The sequence below is a fragment of the Camelus bactrianus genome, chromosome 2 (genome assembly GCF_048773025.1).
Source record: "Camelus bactrianus isolate YW-2024 breed Bactrian camel chromosome 2, ASM4877302v1, whole genome shotgun sequence".
Lineage (NCBI taxonomy): Eukaryota > Metazoa > Chordata > Mammalia > Artiodactyla > Camelidae > Camelus > Camelus bactrianus.
In genome coordinates, this window is record NC_133540.1 from 105,687,384 (window position 1) to 105,709,357 (window position 21,974).

The following is a 21,974-nucleotide window of genomic DNA, read 5'->3' on the forward strand; positions in this document are numbered from 1 at the left end:
AACCCAGAGAGTGGGACATAGCGTGTTTTCCTGTCTCATTCGCCCAGGAGCAGTGTTTAGCACTTGTTTAATGTGGGGAACTATTACATACGTTTACTTCCCCCTCCAGCAGAAGAAAGGACAGTGGTTACCTCCTCAGAATATGACAAAACAACGGGAATAACACAAACTTTCACATACTAACAAATGCCTTTGGAGTTATGGTTTCAGAGCTGATGCTTCTTAAACATTTTTAACAAAATAAAGCCTCCTTTTAACCTAGATAGAGTCAAAGATAGAGTCAAAGACAAAGATTAATCTGTTGTCTTTTTCAGTTCCAAGGACAAGACTTGAAGTCTCTTGGTAGTACAGTCTGCCTAGTTCTGTGTATTCCACAGGTTTGTAGGAAGAAAATAGTTAACACTTAAAACAATGCTCCAGAATTTAGTCTTAGTGAGTTATCTCTCATTTCATATAACATTGGCCCCAAATTAGATTCATGATGGGCAATGAAATAAAAAGATTTGCACATACTTAGCAGTGATGATTATTTTGTAGAGATCAACTTTGTCAAAAATGCCACCATGCTTAAACTGATTAGGTTGTTTCATTAGATCTTTTTTTTCAGTCACATGTAAATAAATTATGATGTCACATCTGTAAATTTAACTTACTACAAACTAGAAATTCTAAAGAATATGAAAATGAATATATGTATATGTATGCATGACTGGGACATTGTGCTGTACACCAGAAATTGACACGTTGTAACTGACTGTATTTCAATTTAAAAAAAATAGAAATTCTACTGTTAAACATTTACTAAAGTATCATTTCAGCAAATTTCTTCCTGTGGGGAATAATTCAGTTTTCTCACAGGCTGCTTGAATACCAGGAATAGGTAAGGAGACCTTTATGTTCAGTGGCCAGAATTCTCAATACAGTGAATATTCTGGGCTATAATCTAAGTACTGTCTTTGTTGATAATTTAGATCTTAGTATTAAAATCAGCTGATTACCTGGGTACAGTCTCTAAAGTTAAAAAAAATTCTGTTAAGCAAATTAAAAAATACTTTTTATATGGAGAAGTGATTTAATCAGTATTTAAAACATTTCCTTGACATTTTCCTTTTAAGTAAAAACTGAATGCTCTTAAAACCAATTTTTATTTATACATGAAAACAGTATATGGGTAGTTTCACTTGACAATATTTTGTTTAGCAATATGTTTGCTGAAAGGATCAGTAACTTCTTTAACCTTAAGAAGAGATTAACCATGAGAAAACTGACAATTATCTAAATACTTTGCCCCAAGGTCTGTATTGTAACCAACAAGCACATCTTACTGCTCGCCATGCCTGGTGGGTAAAGCTGCGTAAACGCCATTCATTTTTTATTCACGTGCCTCAACAAATGTTCATCTCTTTCTATGTATGTAGCGCTTTGTTAGATGCTTGGGATTTAATGACCAGCAAAAGTTCACATGGCTTCCACCCTCTTACAGTTTATAGTCTAATTGGGGGTTAATAGATGTAATTAAATAATCACACAGACAAAAAAATCATAACGTAGTACAAAGGTCTATGGGAGTCTGTGACTGATGGCCAGCTTGGGTTGATCTAATCAGGGAGATCAGGGACTGCTCCCTGAGAAAGTGATGCTGAAGACTGAGATCCAAGCATGAGTTTGATTAAATAAAGAACTTACCAAGCATGTATAACAGCACTGACACATAAAGGCAAATAACCAGACAGAGCATCCACACCAGAGCTGCTGGAGCAGTGATCTTGGGGAAACTCATGCAGTCAAGATAAGTAGCAGGTGTGTGGGTCACCTGCCACTCATCACCCAGCATCTGCCATGGCTGGACCACCGCTGGGAAGAGGGACCCTGGGCCTTGAGTTCCGAGGCTTTTGTACTGCATGATTTGAGAAACACCAGTCGCTCTTCCAGTGTGAGATCCAGGGCTGCTGTACAACAGCAGTGCAGCTTGGCAGAACCTTGGCACAGTGCTTTTGCTTGGGTAGCACCAGACCCTCTCCGGGTCTAGTTCAGGGGCCACTCTAAGCCTTGAAGTTGCTGAGGAGTGATTGCCTAGAATGCTGGGCTGCAGCCAGTTTCCGACAGAGCTTGGCAAGAGGCTGGTACCTTTTCTAGGAGTCCAGCCCACCAAGACTTGCTTAGCCCTTCCTCTCAAGCATCCAAAAAAGTCCTTTGGTAGAAGAGAGAATAGTGGGTAAGGGGACTGCCTCCACTGTGATGGGAGTGAAGGTAGTGGATACTGCACCAGAGACACATTGATTCTCTGGAGGTGCCTTGGGATGATGAGGCTCATGTCGTGGCCAGTTTGGTGAAAGGATAAAGAGAGTAGAGGACACTGAGGAAGTGAAAGGGTCCCACCAGTTTTCAGTGAAGATTATTGTATATCTGCCAAAGACAATGACTTCACATTTGTACTGAACTCCGCATTTTTTAAACTCTACCTATATCTAATTAATTTAAAGGAGAACTATTGCATGGTCGTATATGATGAAAGAAATGGGAGATTAGAGAATCTGTTCTAGCTGCTGAGAGAGCAGATCTTAAATGTTCTCACCACAAGAGAGAAATGATAGTTAGGTGACAGATGGGGTGTTAGCTAAAGCTGTGACGGAAATCACTTTGCAGTATATACAGGTATATATCAAATTATCATGTTGTACACTTTAAACTTGCACTTGTTGTATGTCAATGATATCTCAGTAAACCTGGAAAATTTTTGAACAATAATAAGAAAAATTTAACAAATAAATATATAAATGAAAGAAAATCTGCTCTGTCAAATACTACTGGCCATTTCTGGCTAGAATACAAGACTGGCTAGCTTTGAAATGGAAGCTATAAATGGATCAAACTTTCCTAATGCTCAGATGAGCTAATGGATGAAATTAAAGTATTGATGAATGTGTTTTCTTTTTGACATTTGAGGGGGGGCGGTAATTAGGTTTTTTTTTTTTATTTTAATGGAGTTCCTGGGAACTGAACCCAGGATCTCATGCATTCTAAGCACACACTCTTACCACTGAGCTATACCCTCCCCCCCATATTTTCTTTTTGAGATAACAGATTGTTTTATGAATGTATTATGGTTTAAGTGAAAAGTTTTTAATATCTTTTAAAGTGTTAATCTTTTAAAATGTAGTTCTTTTAATCATAGTCCTTTAAAAACCTGTTTAGGGGACTTTCACATAATAGTAATCAAATTTACTTCTAAAATATGCTTGGCAAATTTTTTCAGTGTGATAGTTTGTTCTTAGGTGTGAGCATGTCTGTTTGCTTAAAACACTTTATTCTGCTTATACAGTATGTGATTAATTTTCCATCGGCTTTAACATATATTTAAACCACTAAGTTCAGGTTTTCCTACTGAATACTGAACTATCTGCATAAAAGTAGGAAATTTCATGGTGAAGAGGCAAGTTGGCTCTCCAATTAAAGAATAATTTTGTAAACCTGCTTAGTAACCATAAATCATACTTTTGTACTAACTGCCATTCTTTGAAAACCAACTAAAAATTCATTTTCTTAACTTTTTCAAGACCTTTCAGTACTTCTCTTATTCATGCTTTTATGTTTCCAGCCTTTCTGTGATTATCTTTTCCTCTCTTTCTGTCCCTCCTCTTGCTTTCTGAAGCCATATCCCTGACCCTGAGGATTATGGTGGCTCTCCTGATGAATGGTAAGCGGCATGGACCTTTCTGTCCCATTGATCCCTTTAGAAGGTTTGCGTTGTATTGTTTTGTTAGACACACATTTCACTACTTTTGAGAAAAATGACTGATCAGGTAGGGTGACAATGCTGTAAAGTATCACTTAAGAGCCACTGAATATCTCTAATTTCCTATTGAATAACCTTTAGTCATTTTATAAACAGTAAGTTCAAAGTTTAGGCTTCCTAGATTTTTATAGAGATATGTATCTGTAATAAAATCTGTAATGATCAACTGAGAGTCCCTGAGCTGGCGACTACCTAAGATTTCAGCTCCAGCTCCAGAAATGCTCTTGTTTTTTTAGCTCAGCACTGCCACCTTCTGCCACTATTCACATACTCTGCAGAGCTACAGAAAGATGCTACTAAAACATGCCCACGCAGTGGAAATTTCCTTTTACCTTTCTTTTCATTAATTTACTAAATCTGTTTGGAGGCTCGAAAATGAACATTTTTTTAGTGAAATGCCTGGAACAAATGTTGGAAGACTATGCTAGCAAGGACTAGAGTTAACTGGAATATAATTAATTTTAGAATTATTTAATATGGCATTTACTGAGCTTAATTTCAATACTTAATGGGTTTTTTGTCTAACCTCAAAATCCCCCCATCGATTTACATATTCATTTAGAATAGTATAAGTTTATTTTGATAATTCATCATGATTTTGTGGCAAATGAAATAATCAGAAAACAGTTTCCTTTAATGCTGGTAACTGTAGAAAACATGTGGCTTTTTATGTAGTTAAATTTCTATTTTCAGATTACACGTATTTTAGGATAAAGCTACATTTCCAATATACATAGCAGTCCAATAACATCATTCAATATTTTTCAACTTGGATTTTAATAAAGTGGAGATTTGGTAATAATTTGCAGTAACCTCATAATACCTGGAATTAATGACAGAGGCAGCTGTTTGGTTCATGTGATAACTGATGAGTCATTACGCTGAAGCTCATTGCTTGGAGTGTCATATATTTCAATACCTACACACAACTGGATAATTTTTAGTAATTTTTAAATGTGCCAGAGCATCTTACTGTTGGTGGATAATTCAATTTAATGATGTAGATATTCCCTTTTATCTAATTTTTTGAGAATGTAGTTAAAATTTTGACTGTATCTTTTTACTTGTTGCTTTTCTGTAGAACTAATGTAATTCTGTTAATTTGAAACACTGTTCGTGAGTATAGAATTAATACATATCTTTCTAAGATAATTCATTTATTCTTAAGAGAAGGAATTGACCTTCATATTTTTATTCAGATTGGATGGAAATGTTAGAAATTTTGTTTACTCAGGTCATTTAAACAACCTCTATTGAAAGTAGGATATTTCATGATTTTTATCACTGTTGGAAGGAGAGGATGCTATTTTGTCTGTTTATAGGTTCTTTTTGTAAAACATCCTCTCGGGAAATTTGATATTCTAAACTAGGTAACTCCAGATTTTAAAGAGCCAGCTTTTTCACAAATTATTTGTTCAGTTCCTCTTGCAGTTATGTATAAACTTAGATATTAGTAATATTTTTAAAAATAAACACTAAGGAAGGCTTTTGCCAACTTATTAATAAAGTGAGCTGTATTGTAAATACATACTTGGATTCTCCATCTGTCAAAGAGTTACCTTCGTGCAGTTAAGATGAAGGAACAGATAGTACCTGAACTTCTGCTGTGTCCTGGGTCCTGGGGAGTTGTCAAGCATGCATACTTCGAATTCTGACCACTCACGTTCACATCTGATCCTCTGGATACCCTTGAACCAGCTACCTGATCTCTCCTCATCTGGAAGAATGTAGACATCACAGGGAGGTTGTGAAGATTAAATGAGTTCTGTTTTTAAAGTGCTTAGAATAGTATCTGGACATAGTAAACTCACAGACTGTTAGCTCTGATGTCTCTCGCTTAATTCTTGAGACATATTTGAGGAGCTGTAATTGGCATGACCATTCTAGAGTTGAGGAAATTAAGGCGAAGAAGCTAATAAGTAACTTGCCCCCAAGTACACAACCAGTAAATGTGGGAGACAGAGTTAAAACTTCACTCAGCCTCCTTATAACATAGGTGCTGGTTATATTACGCCCCATAGATGTTAAAGAGCTTTAAAGAGTGTCTCTTCTCTCTTGTTTTGTGAAGGTAGCAAGAGCAAGTAAAATTTAATTGACCGACTTGAGAAGAGTTAACATGGGGTGGAGGAGCGGACATAACTTTGCACAGTCCTAAATCTGGCATCTGCCCAATCTGATCCAGTTGGTTTCATGTTGCCAATGAAACCAAGATCAAAAGTGTGGTCCTGGTTGAATCCTATGCTCCAGGCAGCTGGCCATATCTTCATGCCACTGGAGAGTGCAGATGACTCTATAAATCCAGGATCTGGATGCTTATTCTTGTCTGACCGTCAGCAGCTTCACCTTTCAATGTGAAGTTCATTCAGTTCCCCAGATAAGACCTGTGACCCTTACTATTTCACTACCCTGCTTGCACCATATTTGCCACAAAAATACCAAGTTAAAAAAACACATGATGTTTAACACTTAAGTGTATGTAGATTATTTACCGTATTTACATTTAGTCAAATTTGAAGGCAAACCTATAACATAGTAACACTTTCAAAAGCACTCTCTTGACATTAAAAATAATTGTGTGATGACGGTAGCTCTACTCGCTTAATCTATTAATATAAATAGTTTACAGAGATGAAATCATTTCCTAACCAGTAGCCACTTACTCCAGAATTGATATGATTTTCTTATTATTGCTGACATATAACCTTGCAGGTTAATTCATTTCTATTAAAAATCTACCGTTCTCTAGACAGATAGTTTCAATATTTAGGGGATTACGCAAAAAAATCTGCTTATCATCAGCATCCATGTGGTCCTAAGATATGATTATTTTCCAAAACTATATATTTTATTACCATTTTTTTCTTTTTCTAATTTTTTGGTGGAAAATTTCAAGCAGAAACAAAAGTAGACAGATGTACTCATTCACTCGCTCAATAGTATGTACTGAAAGCCAGTTTCATCTATATTCCCTCCCGCTATTACTTTGAGGCAAATCTGAGATAATGTATTATTTCACTTTTTCTTAACTATTTAATATGGTTCCACATTATTCCTTTCTGACAGTCATTGTTTTTTAAGTAAATGATAATGAGGGTAATTCTCTGGGAGGATTACCTTAAAGTGTCCTGTGTTTAGTCATTTCACTGTGATTTTTAGTTTTATCACAGTATTAGTGGATAGTACCATTTTCTGTTTTTATTTTCCCATTTCATTTTAGTCTACAATTATGTTTGGAATGAGTGGTATTTCTTTATTCTACTGCAACAGCTAGGCTCACCAAAACACTCTTCCAGCTGCAACTATATAGCAATGAGATTTAACACATCCAAATTAGCGTTAGTCTTCAAAGTAGTCACTTTGACAGGTAATTTACATATTCCAGTGAAGCAGCTATTTCCTAGAATGTTTTTGGAACTCCTCTTTTGAACCTGCCCTCAGAAATACTTTGAACCACACAGAAAAGCAGATGTCATTACTTTGGTCAAAGCCAGTGTCTAATGAAAATATTATTATTAAATTCAGTCACTTATTCATGTTCTTGGACTTCAGTGGACCTGACTCTGAATAACAAAATCATTTCTGAAAATTAAATCTCCCTTTAAGGAATTTTGACTTAGAACCAGTGGTGCCATTCAAAAGCAGAAAGTGCAGATCCTTTCCAAAACACTGCTTTCGAGTTCCACTGCCTTTGTCTTCCTGTGTGTGGCTGTGGGTAGTATGTATATGTATATAATGTATACATTTGGTTTTTATGTAGGATGTGTGATGTATTTCAGGTGACCGACATGGATTGTGTTCTGATTCTTAATTTTTTTAACTTAAATTTGATTTAGTTTTTATATTCCTAATGCATTCACATGTTACAAATACAAAGGAGGTAAAGAGGGGAAAGTTTCCCTTCCTTCCCTGTTTTCAACCCTCCACTCCCCCTCCTGAAGGCAGCCAGTGTGACCCGTTTCAGGTGTATCCCTCCACGGATACATATACGTGCATATATTTTTTTCTCTCATGTTTTTACAGAAAGTGAAATGTACTATATACATACTGTTTTTTTACCCGCTTTTCCTTTGACAGTGCATAATGGAGATTTGTTCATATTCCATGAAGAGCTTCCCATTTTTTGATTAGTGTTCTGTTATGTGGATGTACCACAATTTTTTTTAATCAACAACCCTGATAAAACCTTTTAATCTTCTGCTATTAAAAATGTGCTGAAAAGAAAGAATTTGTACATACAGTATTTTGCACTAGGTAGTATAAATTTCTCGAACTGGAATGTTTGGATCAAAGGATTACATGCGTTTTAAATTTTGAAAGAAATTGCCAGTATCCCTTTTTAGAAGTTGTATTGAGTTCTTTTTATTTTATGGAAATTAACCTTCATTATAGGTGTTGGAAATATTTTTTTCCCAGTTTGTCATTTGGCTTTTGATTTTGCTTGCAGTAGTTTTTGCTGTGCAGAAATGTTTTAGCTTTATGCAATCAGATTTATCTATTTGTTTTGTTTTCTGATTTATGTATTATACTCAGGCCTTTTCTATTCCTAAATTATTTTTTGAATTTTCTTATCTCTTTAATACATTTAGTAAGTCATTCATCCATTGGTCTAAAATTAAAAGTATGGATTGAACTTTTTTTTCTGATGACCCTCTTGTTGATATGATTTCATAATAGTGTCATATACGAAATTAACTGATACTGACTAAGCCATATTTATTCTAATTTATATTTATTCATAAAATTCTGAATTTTCTCAACTTTTATTGCTGTGGGTATTCTTCATTTTTGGTTGATCAGGAAATAATTATTTACAGTGTAATAGCTTTGAAATCAGGCTGCAAGAAGCTGCAAATTACACATTGTGGGTGTAACTGCCCATCTTTCTTCTTACCTCAGCATTACACTCCCTGCCTTATTACTTTTTGCAAAACCCCACAATTTCTTAGTCTCCTGATGAAGCAAAGTGTCACTTGAAAACGTCTATGGAAAATTTTAACAAAATGTGCATGTTGGCTTGCACTTTTATGTGTGAGCAGCTTGCAAATTCGTATAGTTACTGGCTAACAATTTAAACTATTTTACATTTAATGCAGTTGGTTCTTATTTTAAAATGAGCTTCCTAATTTTATCTGTTTGCTTTTACTAAAGGGGAACATTTTGTGAGATTTTGGAGACGGGTGGTGAGAGCTCCATGCCTGAGCTGTCTAACCTGGGCTATGTGATTAGCAGATGTTGTTATGATCTGGGAAAGGATGCCACTTTCTGGGAGAAGAGTTACTTAGCATCACCCCTGTTAGAAGTCTTCATTAGTGAATAAAGGGCAGGATGTGCATGTAAATATTACAGTTGCATACCTAAGGTCCCTATTTGTTTATAACTACATTTGCAAGTTGTGTCAGTTGTGGTGACTGTGATTAATGAAATGAAAGAATTACTGGCGAGATTAAGAAGATATATCTTCAGATTTATAAAGGCTTTTAGTCTGGAATTCTTTAGAAGGAAAATAGACCTGCACATGCAAGATGTGACTGTGAATATTCCTTGACATTTCAGTTTATCTAACAAAGAGGTGGGAAAGTATAACTAAGACTCATTAATGAATATGTTTTAATAATAGGGAGATTTTTATGGAGCCCTGAATAATAAACTAGTTTATTTAGCATATGGGCATTAGTAGTATTCTTTGTAACCTTTAAACATTGTGATTTAAATCTTTCTGGATTATAATTATTTAGTATTAACACAATTTTTTTTCTCCATGGATTCTGAAACTTCCTTCTGTGCACAGACGTTTAGATCTGTATACTTTCACTGAACATTAAAAAGTACACCCTTGGAGTTAGACATTTCCTCTTAAATATTCCTTGTCTTTCCTTTGAATCTCAACACTGATATTAAATTGCAAGGCCATGAGATTAGTAGTAGCCTGGTTATAGAGGTAATTCTGACTCGATTTGTTTCATGTAAAGTTCATGTTTGCTGATCTGAAGACAGCCACAACACAAAACCCCATACACTTGTTCTTCTTATATACATATACGGAATAAATGTGCTATGTATGTAAATATATCAGGTATTTGTTAGTGATAGATGTTGATAAAATAAGTAAACAGTTGATTCATATTTTTATGTTTCATATGATAATCATGTAGTATCAGTCATTTCAAATAAAGATTTCTCATGGCTAAAGTAAAAGAATTAATATTTTTATAATAACTCCATTAATTCTCAAAATTCTTAAAACTTAATAAAGTTGAAGAAAAATTCAGCTCCAGGTATTTTAGCAGTTTTGTTACATTTTTAAATTAATTTTTTAAAACTTCATGTGACTACAACATAATTTTACTCCCAGAAAATAAACTGTAAAGTACTATTTTTCATTACGCTGCAAAGGCGTTCACATTTTGAATGTTGGAAAGTATTTTATGATTCAGTCATGAAATCTGTGATGTCTCATCTAGAAATGCAAGCTAAATTATATTTAATCTTTTAAGGGGTTTTCAGGCATAATGATTTATTTTAAAAGTAAGTTACAAATAGATCAGTGGGCTTGTATAAATGAACCACGTTTGCTTCATTTTTTTTCCTTTTAGGCAGAGCTCACAGTTTGGAGATGAAAAAACATTTAGTGATTCATCATTGCTGGAAAACCTCCAAAATAATCATGTAAGCAACATAAAACTATTAACTTTTCATTAATAAATGAAAGCTAATGAGTGTTTCTCTGATTATCTTCCATGTTTATATATTCCTTCTTTAGTTTCATGATCATTTTTAATAATTATCAAAATCTGTTGCTAAATTCCTTTTACTTGGCCAACATGAATTCATGGTTGTTAGAAATTTAGTTGTAATATTACCATGAATATTCTGTCTTTTTAAACTATTTCATATTCTAGAACTCTATTTGTATGAAACAATCATTGTTAATTTCAAAATATCTGTAAAAATGGATTACCTGCTCAGAATTGTAGGCCAGTGCCAAACGTACACAGTAAGCACTTCAGACACCTGCCACCCAATGTGAACATGCCACCTGTGAAGCTACTGAAACTTATTAAAATTCCATCAGATCAGATGATATGGTCTCCTAAGTTTAAACCCCAAACCTTTTTCTCATAAGTGCTTCAAGCCTAGTGTGCCAAAACTTGAACACACGCTCATTACCCCGAAACCTAATCCCTTCCTAGCAGCGGTAGATTTACCCACTGTGCCCAGGGTGGGGCCCTAACATTGTGTTCATATGGGTATTTTTGCCTTCAGCAAAACATGAGCTTCGAGATCCACAAAACCTAGATCTAGACCCACCTCTTCCCTCTGGTGCTCTCAGCTTCAGTTAATTGCACCATCACCTCTCTTATTCCTCATTCGAGGACCTTAGGGTTGCTTTTGATACCTCCTTTCCCTCTGTGTCCAGATCTGTGATGAGTCACTGCGCCCTTGTCAGTGTGACTGCTAGAACATATCCTGAATGTCTGCTTCACTCCATTCTCACTTGCTCTCCCCTTGTCCAGACGAACAGTGCGCTCCAGGTGAATTACCACAGTGGTCTCCCAGCCATTCTCCGCGTTTCCATTTTTACCCCCTCTGGTTCTTGTTACACGTGGCAGGTGGAGTGAGGCCGGTGGAAATCAAGTCCCATCACTGCCCTGTTTAAAACCACGCTCTGACTTCCCTCTCCAGTTACAAAGTTATGTCATCCGCCCCTGCCTAAGGCCCCACCCTCACTAGGAGCCACACTCCTTTTCCTTCTTCTCAGGCCACACTGGACTTCTCTTTTCTCACACTTCCTTCTTTCCTCTTTTGGGGCTTTTTCAGTCGTGTCTGATTCCTGCTAGGTGGAGAACTCTGCTCAGTGCTTCACGATGCTAAAACCTCATCAGCTGGTCTTGAGAACAACCCCAGACTGGCCCAAGTCACATTCATGATATTTACACATTCTCTCCTTTGTAGCCCTTTTCACACTAAAATAATACTTGTGGACTGTTTATCTGTGTTCTGTACTTTCCCCACAAGTCGAAACTTCACATCACAGGGCCTGGTCTATTTTATCTGTTGTTCCAGCCTGAACACGGTTTTTTCAGTTACTGTTCTGATTTGCTTTTCCAATCAGCTTTTTTTTTTTTTTTTTTTTGTCCAAGAGCATTGAGGAATATTTCCCCTTTATTAATTTGAATGACGTTTTTCTTCATCAGGAGCCAAACAAAAGATGTTTCATTTAAAAATCTGGCTTCTTGTCTCCTGTAAAGTCTGAGCTCCTGCAGAAAGCGTCCGCTTTTATGTCTTCCTCAGACTGTAGAATTCCAGGTGCAAGTGCTCAATCAAGTTTTTTTTATTAAGTAAAACATGTGTCGGTTAGGGTTGCCATTTTTGCAAAGAGAGAGGACAAAACAGTACTGAGGAATTCCCAGCCGTCATCACCCCAACCCAAAGTGGTGGAACCACAGAGAGGTTAGGTGCCTAAAATTTACATTAGAATTCAGGAACCAGGTAAATGAATATTTTAGAACTTCTCTCCTGTCCCCTGATGACAGGATCCAACCATATCTGTCTTTTTCGCTACAATGTTTCTATTTGACAAGACAAAGTGGTCTTGCATAAATGTTTGGAAAAGAAATGAGAAGGTGTAAGAATGGATGATTTCAGTTAACAATATTTTTCTTCATAATAGATGTTGACTTCTTGGCTTCTACACCCTCAATAGTTAACAGCCACACTCTTAATAGATATACATGAGGTAGTAATACTGTCATTAGTGTCAAGTCGTTTAAATGAAAAGGGATGAATTCTGTGTTCATTTCTGACAGCCAACTGCACCTATAATTTGTGAGTTTCTTACAATGATGGCCGTTTGTCACACAGCAGTACCAGAGCGAGAAGGTGATAAGATTATTTACCAAGCTGCATCTCCAGGTACAAATGAAGCAATTGTGATGTAATGTTTTGGTGGAAAATTGTTCTGAAATTTGAGATTGTTCAGAAAAAAATCAATTTAATTTGGTGAAATAAAATAACCAAGTTTCATTTTTTTAAATCAAAAATCTTATTTACTAATTAGAAAAACGTTGGTTTTCAAAATTATGTCTATGCTAAAATATATAACTTTGTGTAATTTTTGTTGTATGACACAAATTACATGGAAATTTGAATGACAAAATTCACACAAGTAAAAAATGGTACTTTTTAATATATACAAGCAGGCTCTCCCTTCTTTGTAAATAAGTAAGAATAAAGTGATAGTCAAGCTTTTGCACATAAGAAACTGGAAAAGGAAGGTCTGTTTGCCTGAACAGTGTGCATTTTGGAATACCAGCTTTGCTTTCTTCTTTTGGAAATGACCATCAGGGAGCCCATTGCGTATTTATATGGATGAGCAAAGTTTTGAACATTTGAAGGGACTCCATGAAATATGTGTTAGCACAGTTATCAATGTTTAGTGTTTAGGCTTCTTTTCAATGGAAAATTGGGTAAGTAGTTCGTTTGATGATTGTAAGATTTCAAGAAAGAAAGAGCACACTTTGGAGAACTTTGTTATAAATGTTTTAAGCTGTATTCTAAACCAGCACCTGCAACCTTGTAGAATGTGCCAATTCCTAAAAACCATTAGGATGAATCTCCTGTCATTAGGATAGAGACTATGGAAATGTTTTCTGATCCCACACCCTACCCTCAGAAACAAGGTTTGATATAAATGGTGATGAAAGTAAATAATATATGATGCCATAAAGCGTCAATTCATTTATATCCATTTAAATTGCACCCTAAATAGTAGTAGTGTTAGTTTCTCTACATTCAGCATTTTAGGAGAAAAAGGGTGAAACAGGGCCATTTTGTCTCATTCATTTTTTTCCAGTTTTATTTAAATAATTGACATACATAACTGTGTTCCCTAGTACTTTTTTTATTCTATAACTGGGAATTTGTGCCTTTCACTGTGCTCCAATTCCTCCTTCCCCCTCCCTCCACCCTTAATAACCACATCTGCTCCCTTTTTCTATGAGTTTGGGTCTCTTTCTTTCTTTTCTTTTCTTTTTTAAATTCCATATTTAAGTGAGATCATGCAGTATTTTTCTTTCTCTGTCTGACTTATTTCACTTAGCATCATGCCCACATGGTCTATCCATGTTGTTGCAAATGTAGGATTTCCTCATTTTTTATGCATTATTCATTTTGAGAAAAGTTCTCTAGAGAATACGCTGGACCAAGGGTTACATTTAAATTCTCCTTCTGAGATGTGTATGTCTAACAATGAGACCCAGTCTTCAGAAATCTGACTCTGGTGTCTGTACATGTCTCAGATTTGTAAGATCATTTTACTCACTCCTTTGGCATTGTCATATAATTTAAAAACAAACAGACTTCAATAACAGGGGCCAGAATGAAAAGAACTCTAATTCTTGTTAAAATTAAGCAGAAAATTCTGTATTGCAGTAACATATTTCTTTTGTTTTGGAGATAATTTTTTTTCACCATCTATTTGCTTACTTTTCTGTTCCTAAAACAGATGAAGGAGCCTTGGTCAGAGCAGCCAAGCAACTGAATTTTGTCTTCACTGGAAGGACACCTGACTCAGTGATTATAGATTCAGTAAGTTATTTATTTTTCAGTCTCTTTTTTATTAAAGCAATACATATGCATAGCTTCAAAGGTAAAATACTACCAAAAAGCTCATCATAAAACAGAGATTCCCTACTCTGTTCTCCCAAAACAACCACATTCTGTTCTTTTAGCTGTTTCTTCAGGCATTTACACATTTCACAGTTTTTAAAAATGTGTGATGGCTGATGTACGTTTTGATTCTTCAATTTTAGACATTATCTACTGACTTTCTATTCTGTTTTATTAAATGAGGAGTTATTTCTCTGGTGTCACCATCCCTTCCCAGTAGTATTATAATTATATTACACTGTTCGGTTAAACAAGTATTCAGACCCAGAGTTTTAAATGGGGAAAAGACTTGAACAAACATTGCACAAAAGAAGATATACAAATGGCTAGTGAGCACATGAAAAAACATCATTAGTCATCAGGGAAATGCAAATTACAGTCTAATGAGATGCCACTATGTACCCAGCAAAAAAGGGTAAAATTAAAAACATTGCAGCACCGAATGTTAACAAAAATGCAGAGCAAGTGGAGCATCTGTGTATTGCTAGTGGGTATGCAGGATGGTACAACCCCTTTGGAAAACCTTTTAGAGCTTCCCAGCACAGGTAAACACGCACCTGATCCGGCGGTTGTACTCACACTTACCCAGGAGAAATGAAGGCGTATGTCCACAGATTGATGTTTAATGTTCACAGCAGCCGTATTCATAGTAGCCAAAAACTAGAAACAAACTGAATGTCCATCAGTAAGAGGATGGACAAACAAGTTGTGACACACTCATACAACGGCATATCTAAACAGGGCAACAAAAATGAGAAAAGAAATACTGATCCATCAACAGCATAGACAGATTTCAGAAACATTTTGTTGAGCACCAAAAGAAAAAGCCAGACACAGAGTGCATACTCTTTAATTTCATTTCTATGCACCTAAGATCAGGAAAAAGTGGTTTGTGGTGACAGAGTTCAGAATAGTGGTTGCCTCAGGGTCAGGGAGGAGATTAGAAAAGGGCACAGAGGAATTTATGGGATGAAGGAAATGTTCTGTGTCTTGACTGGGGTGGTGGTTACACCAAGTAAACCTTTGTCAAACTATATCATTTTCACTGAACTATATTTTAAGATCTATGTACTTTGTTATATATGAATTATATCTCATCAAAAAATTACTAGTGTTTATATTATTATGACTGTGCTGATAATCCTAGCAGAACATTATTGTATTCAGTATTTTTCTTTTTTTAATATTGTGTTTCCAAATATAAAATTATCACCTGAAAGTAATTTTTTTGTTTATTTCCTAAAGATAAATCTCTTATCTTTTTTCCAATTGCTTAATTTTCTGTCTACCTATTACTAGTTGTTCTGTATCTTCTTAGTGCACTTTTGTCAGTACAGTTACACCAGATAATCTGCCAGTGGGCAGTTCTTTCCTTGAGACATCCCTCTTGAAGTCCTCCATTCTCCTTGGCATGGGTCAAAAAAAAAAATTTTTTTTGTTCAGAGACTGGCTTCTGTGGCACTTGGAATTCCTTTTGATTTTCTCGTGGTTTTGGACTTTCTCTCCCCTGGAAGTCAAATCTTCTTTCTTAGTAAACTCTTTGTGTTGATATAACACATTTTCTGTCAGTGTCATCCTACTGGAAAGGTGTTACAGCAGCAGAGGGCACAGTCGTGAAAGCCCTCAGGAAACCCAGCTCTGGCTCAGGGGTCGGGGCTGCGCCGGTGGACACTTGTGTCTCACGCATGGGCGTCCCGCTGGAATCGCTTTCCTGTGTCCCGGGGGATTTTCCTTACCTGTCTCCTGTGTTAGAGCTTCTATTTCCTAAACCTCATGTCTTCCTTGTTCTTGGTTTACCCTGGTTTTTGTGGAACACATTCTTTATTGGCTTCTTGAGAAAAGGGGCATGGGAAGCTATTTGTTTGTATTTTTGTTTATTTAGTCCTTTCAAGTGTAAACATTTATACTTAATCAGTAGTCCTGCTGCATGTAGAACTCCAGGGTGGAAATCGGTTTCCGTACGAATTCTGATTGCTCCTCCATCTCCTGGCTTCCAGTACCCCTCACTGAGAAGTCAGAAGCCATTGCAAGTCCAGTCTTCTGTGACTTACCCCCACCCCCTCTCTCCCTGGAAGGTTGTGGGACCTTCTTTGCCCCAGGAGTTCTGAAATTTCGTGACTGTGTACCTTACTGGGAGTATTTCAGCCCATTGCACTGAGCACTGAGTGGATCCTTTTCCATTGGAAATTGATACCCTTCAGTTCTGGAAAATTTCTTGAGTGAATCCACTCATTTTCCTTGCCTCTTTCTCCTCTTCTCTCTCTTTTTAGAACTTGAGCTAATCTGAACTTTTCTGTCCTAGTCTTCATGTCTTTGCCTTTTTATTCTGCTTTTTTGGAAATTTTCCTCTGCTTTATCTTCTTAGCCTTCTATTGAGGTTGTTTTTTTTTTTTTTTTTTTTTTTTTTTTTTTTTTTTTCATTTCTGCTATCATATTTTTAGTTTCCAGAAGCTTTTTTTGTTTTTTCAATATTTCTTTTTTTAGTAGCATCCTGTTCTTGTTTCACACGTTATACTTATGTTACTTCGAGAGGAATAATGATAGTTTTTTTTATATTTTCTTTTTTAAAAACAGCTACGAGTATTTAACAGTTTAAATAAGCGTATAGTTTTTACTAGAATATAAAATGGTCTTAAACTGTCACTGTAGTTGTTTTTGCAGTGATTATTGTACTGGGAAAGCATACTTCGCTAAAGGTTAAATACCAAGTTTCAGGTGTTCTTTTCCAGAGTTTCCCCTCCTCCACTTAGGAGAAAAGAGCAGCATCTAATTACTGCATCACTTGCATGTGGGATGTATAACAGACCGTGCCAGACCTTTGACAAGAGCTGCAGTATGCAGAACAAAAGGCCAGTCTCCTCCTTTGTCACCAAAGAACAGCATAGGACATAAATGTTAATCACAAAAACGGAACAACTGTTACGAGCAATTTTAATATTTCAAACATTTTCTTCACTTGCTCCATGGGTCCCCTTAAAAAGCATATACTGGCGAGTACAGCAATATTCCCAAGGGTATAAAACACTGCAGAAAGTTTTACGCAACCAGGGAGCCACAGCAATCCAGTTCCAATGATACAACACAAAATGCCACATACAAAGCCACAACAGACCACTTCATCGTGGTGATGAAACTCAGGGAAGAGGCATCCAGGACCTGCTCACCAGACCCTTGTACCCATCAGGAAACCCAGAACCAGACACTCCACAGGCTGAAGTGGACATTTTCTTCTTGAATTCGCTTTCCTCCAAATTGCTCTTACCTATTTTCCCAGAGTGTATTTTGGGCTCCTGTGTTGCACGTTAGTCACTGTCCTTGGATACCTGTAAATCTTTGGTTTTCTCATGGTTAGAAGTGAAGACCTTGAAAGCTGGTGAGGCAGGGGGTTCTGAGCATAAGAGGGTATTTGTCAACATCCGGCTTCACTGCAGGGTGGTCTGGTGGGATTCATGTGGAAGGTGGTAGTTAGTTGTCAGTACCTTTAGGGCTTTTCTTGGGCTGGTTGGGTTCCCCAGAGAGCCGTCTTCCCATGTCTGCCTGGAAAGGTCTGGTGGCTAGAATGTGGGGGACCGAGTAGGTCGGGGGTATTGGGTCCCAGCATATAATACGAATATAACCACAATGCCATGTCTTCAACTGTGCCAGTCAGTTTCTGGACAGAAGAACCTCTGTTTTACCCTTTATAGAGCAAAGCCTCTGGTCTTCTGCCAGCACGCAGGGAGAGCCAGTGCCCAGAGCTGCTTTTCTAGTCTTGCCCAGCCGTCCCAGTTGAGGCCCCTCCTTTACCACAATTCTAGAGCTATCTGGTATGCCACTTCCTTAGGCCCCTTAAGGATTATGTGACATAAATTGGGTTGGTTCTCAGCTTTTCCCATGACTGCTATAGCATTCGAAACTCCTCGTAGCTGCTAAGTTAGCCTATCTCATTGACCTATTTTCTAGCTTCCAAATTTTTAGTGCTAATGTCTCTTATTTTCCTGCCATTGCAAGTTTCTTTCTAAGGGTTTTTTGTAGTTTCAGTGGGGCTTTGGGGATGAAAATTAAATGTGTGTGTCCAGTCTTTCATCTTTGCCTGAGAGTGATTAAGTTCAGTTAAAGACGATGTATTTCAGAAGGGGCAGTTTGTTTGTGTTGACTTTTTTTACATTAATACTTCATGACTAGGGTTTATTTCCAAGAAGCTAAAGATAGTTCCAAGTCTATGTAATCACGTTTTCCCTTTTTTCATAGCTGGGGCAGGAAGAAAGATACGAATTACTCAATGTCTTGGAGTTCACCAGGTAAGACATCTGGTCTGGGGTCTGTATGTATGATATAAATGTCTATTCTTTTTTTTTTTTTTTTTTTTGCCTTTGAAATAAATAGAAAGTATGCTTTATTTTTATTTAACTAAATTTATTTAGACAAAATATTAAATTAAGATAGTCAGTCCAAGTTTTAATTGTCATATCTGTAAGTAAATCATAAGCAACTCTCTTCAGAGTCTTGTAAGACATGACTCCTTGGAGGCAGTATAAAAATATTTTTGAACATAACATCACAGCCTTAGGGTGTGAGACCAAGACAGTGACCTGGAAACACTGTTAAACTTAGAGGTGCCCAGAATATATGAAATGTAGATGAATCAGGGTCAGGAACCCACCAGCCTAATTATGTGCTCATTATAATATCTAATTGTCTTGGGGATTTCAGAAACCGTATTTATCTCTCTGTTAGGTATAAAACCACTTCCCATCTAGTAAGAAAGAACAGAAAGCAGAGATTGTCCTACTCTATTTCTTAAGGTCAGATAAGAGAGGTCTTCCGTTATAGTCAGTGATGTCTCTGAGGTTCTGGCTTCTTATTCCTACATGACTGTGTAACTTCCCAACTAACCCACAATCTTGGAGCAAATTGGCCTCAGCTACAGGTAGGAGGGTCTTTAAAGAGTGCGTCATCATTCAGAAGACACTTAAAAATATCTTCAAGGCCACAGCCAGGAAGTAATGCTGCTGTTCAAGGAAATAAGTGTCCACCTCTTTTCTTGAACTTTCTCCTACATAAGGCAAGGTTGTACACTGGCTAGCAGAGGCATTTCCTCCTCTGTGCCAGCTTTGGTCACAGTCTTGGTTGGGAGTGACCACATGCCAGTGGTTAATATCAAAAGTAATGGGATCTGTCTAATTTATTGTTTAAACCTTGTTTTTTGGTTTTTTTTTTTACTTGTCTGCACAGAAAGGCTCAAAGGGAAATGCATAAGAAGTTGGATGATTAACTGTAATAGGGTATTCCCAAAGTGTATCCCCCATCTTTTTAATTTCAGGTCAAAGTGACTGTTTTTCCTAAGCCTACTTGTATTATGTGTGTAGTATATTATTAATAGTGTATCAGTTAACATTTAGATATATTTGTTTATGAACACACATTCAGAAGCACTATGTAAGTGATTAAGTGCCAGGAAGGGAAAAAAAGCAAAGCTAGCCTCTCTTTCAGGCTGCTGTGATGGGGGGGCTGAAGTGAGAAAAGTGGAAATGGTGGTATTAAAATAGTCTCTGTGGAAGACGTTAGTGGTGTAGACTAGGGTGACGGTGGTGAAAACAAAGTGAAGTTGACAGAATCCAGATACCCTTCAGAAGGATGTCAGGGAGACCCTGGGAAGGATTGGATGTGGCAGGAGAAAAGGGTCAGGGCTTCTGGCATGAGTGACTAGGTGGATGGAGGCACAGTTTACACAAACGGTGGAGACAGGATAGAGGCTGAGGATGAGATGTTCGCATCGGTGAGTTTCGGATACTGTGAAATACACAGTGGAGGGGTCAGGTAGGCAGCGGGATCATGGGACCTGACACATGAAAGAGAAGCCTCTGGCTGAAAATAACAGTTCAGTCGTCGCTGGCCTGCAAATGGTAGTCAGTGCCGTGAAAGTGGGTTGGAGTTCCTGGATATAAAATAAAGAGTAACGGGAACAAGAAGGGCTGAAGACTGAGCTACAAGTAACTCTGACTTCTAGAGGTTGATTAGAAAAGGAGGAATTGGCAAAAGAGAGTGCTCTGTGGCTAGAGAAACAGGATGAAGAAAGGACAAGAGCACAAAGCCAAGGACGAGGATGATTTCCAGGAGAGAGTGGTCATCCATGTCAGAGACTGCTGCACGGTTAGGTAAGACAGAGGCCGAAGGAATTTGCTGGATGTAGAAAGTCAGTGGCCCGGTGAGGAGAGCAGCAAGGTGGGGATGACAGAGGAGCCGGGGGGAGAGGGGGCGGTGAGTGGAGACAGTGTGTATGGTGATTGTTCTGGGAGGCGGAGCTGGAAGGAGAGGAGAGCATTGAAAAGGGATGTGTGTGCTCAGTGGCGGAGGCTGAGTTTCTTAGGGGAGAGACGAGAACGTCCTTTAATACGGCTAAGAGTCCACTCTAGGAGGAGAAGATGCACCTTCAGGGAGAGCAGCATACCTTTATGGGTGGCTGGGAAAGCAGGGTGAGAGAAGGTTCACAGCACGTGTGAAAGGAAGGTCTCTATTAGGAAAAGGGGTATTTCCTCCATGGTGTCCAAAAAGAGACAGCGGGGATGGTGCACAGTGGGTAAATGTGCAGGTTTTAAGGGCAGAAAGAATGGGGATTTCTTGTTGAAGGCTTCCTTTCATTAAGGTGAATTGCGAAAATTCGAAGAGTCTAGAGTGACTTGCAGGGAAGAGGGACAGTGGGACAGTTAGAGAAATGTAGGTGACGAGGCAGAATGGAGCGCCCAGAGACATTGGGACCATGTATTTACTAATCTCTGGCTGGGTGACTTTAGTAGTGTCCACTTACTCTGGTACACCACAGAAAGGACTCCTGTTCACCCAAGATTTAGGAGTTTTGCCAGGAGAAGAAAAGAGCAAGGAAGTGGATGAGTTTGGGACCATGTCATCAAAGCTGGATGCAGAGAGACACGAGTCAAGAAGAGCTGAGATAGAAAACACAGATGTCCCCACAAAGGGGTCCCTATTAAACGTAGTCCTAAAGCACAGGGATGGAGATCACAGGTACTAATGCAATGGGGATTACAGATGGAGAAAGAGAGGACAGAATATTCCTGGGTACCTCTGGAGGGAACTCCTCACTGTACGCGAGGACAACACGTCTAAGTGCTGTGCTGGACTCATCTCGGGGTTTTAGCAACAGAACATTACAGGGTAACATAGGTAGACACAGACACTTGAGAAGTCCTTTGTACCCCTCATTTTTGGTGAGAATGTGTATACACACTTTGTCCCAAGTGAGCCGTATTCTGTCCTGTGCAGTGCCGAACCAGTTTGCTCTGTCTCTTTGCTAACGCACTGAAAATGTTGTACCGTTGACTAATGATTTTATCTCTGTCCGTGTTGCCAACACAATGTTAAAACGTTTGTGCTCATTAACTTAGTTTTATAATATAAATCAGGTTTTTTTACATGATGCCACTGGTTTACTAGTAATCATTGAAAAATGATAGTTGTGAAGGCTTATGTGGGTTTTTAAAATGCTAGTGTTTGCCATTGTGTGTGATTGGGT

General features: G+C 37.6%; 1 protein-coding gene across 6 annotated transcripts in view; it reads left to right on the forward strand.

The window, feature by feature from the left end:
• ATP8A1 (ATPase phospholipid transporting 8A1) overlaps positions 1 to 21,974 on the forward strand; it is a 214,507-nt gene that overhangs the window by 80,881 nt on the left and 111,652 nt on the right. For 4 of the 6 annotated variants that reach the window (XM_074348531.1, XM_074348524.1, XM_074348546.1 and 1 more), the window contains 5 exons: positions 3,653 to 3,697; positions 10,390 to 10,462; positions 12,604 to 12,709; positions 14,301 to 14,383; positions 18,695 to 18,744. In XM_074348531.1, the coding sequence (XP_074204632.1) occupies positions 3,653 to 3,697; positions 10,390 to 10,462; positions 12,604 to 12,709; positions 14,301 to 14,383; positions 18,695 to 18,744 (357 nt within the window). The remainder of the gene's footprint in view (positions 1 to 3,652; positions 3,698 to 10,389; positions 10,463 to 12,603; positions 12,710 to 14,300; positions 14,384 to 18,694; positions 18,745 to 21,974) is intronic. The other 2 variants (XM_074348539.1, XM_074348545.1) reach the window with 1 other exon arrangement.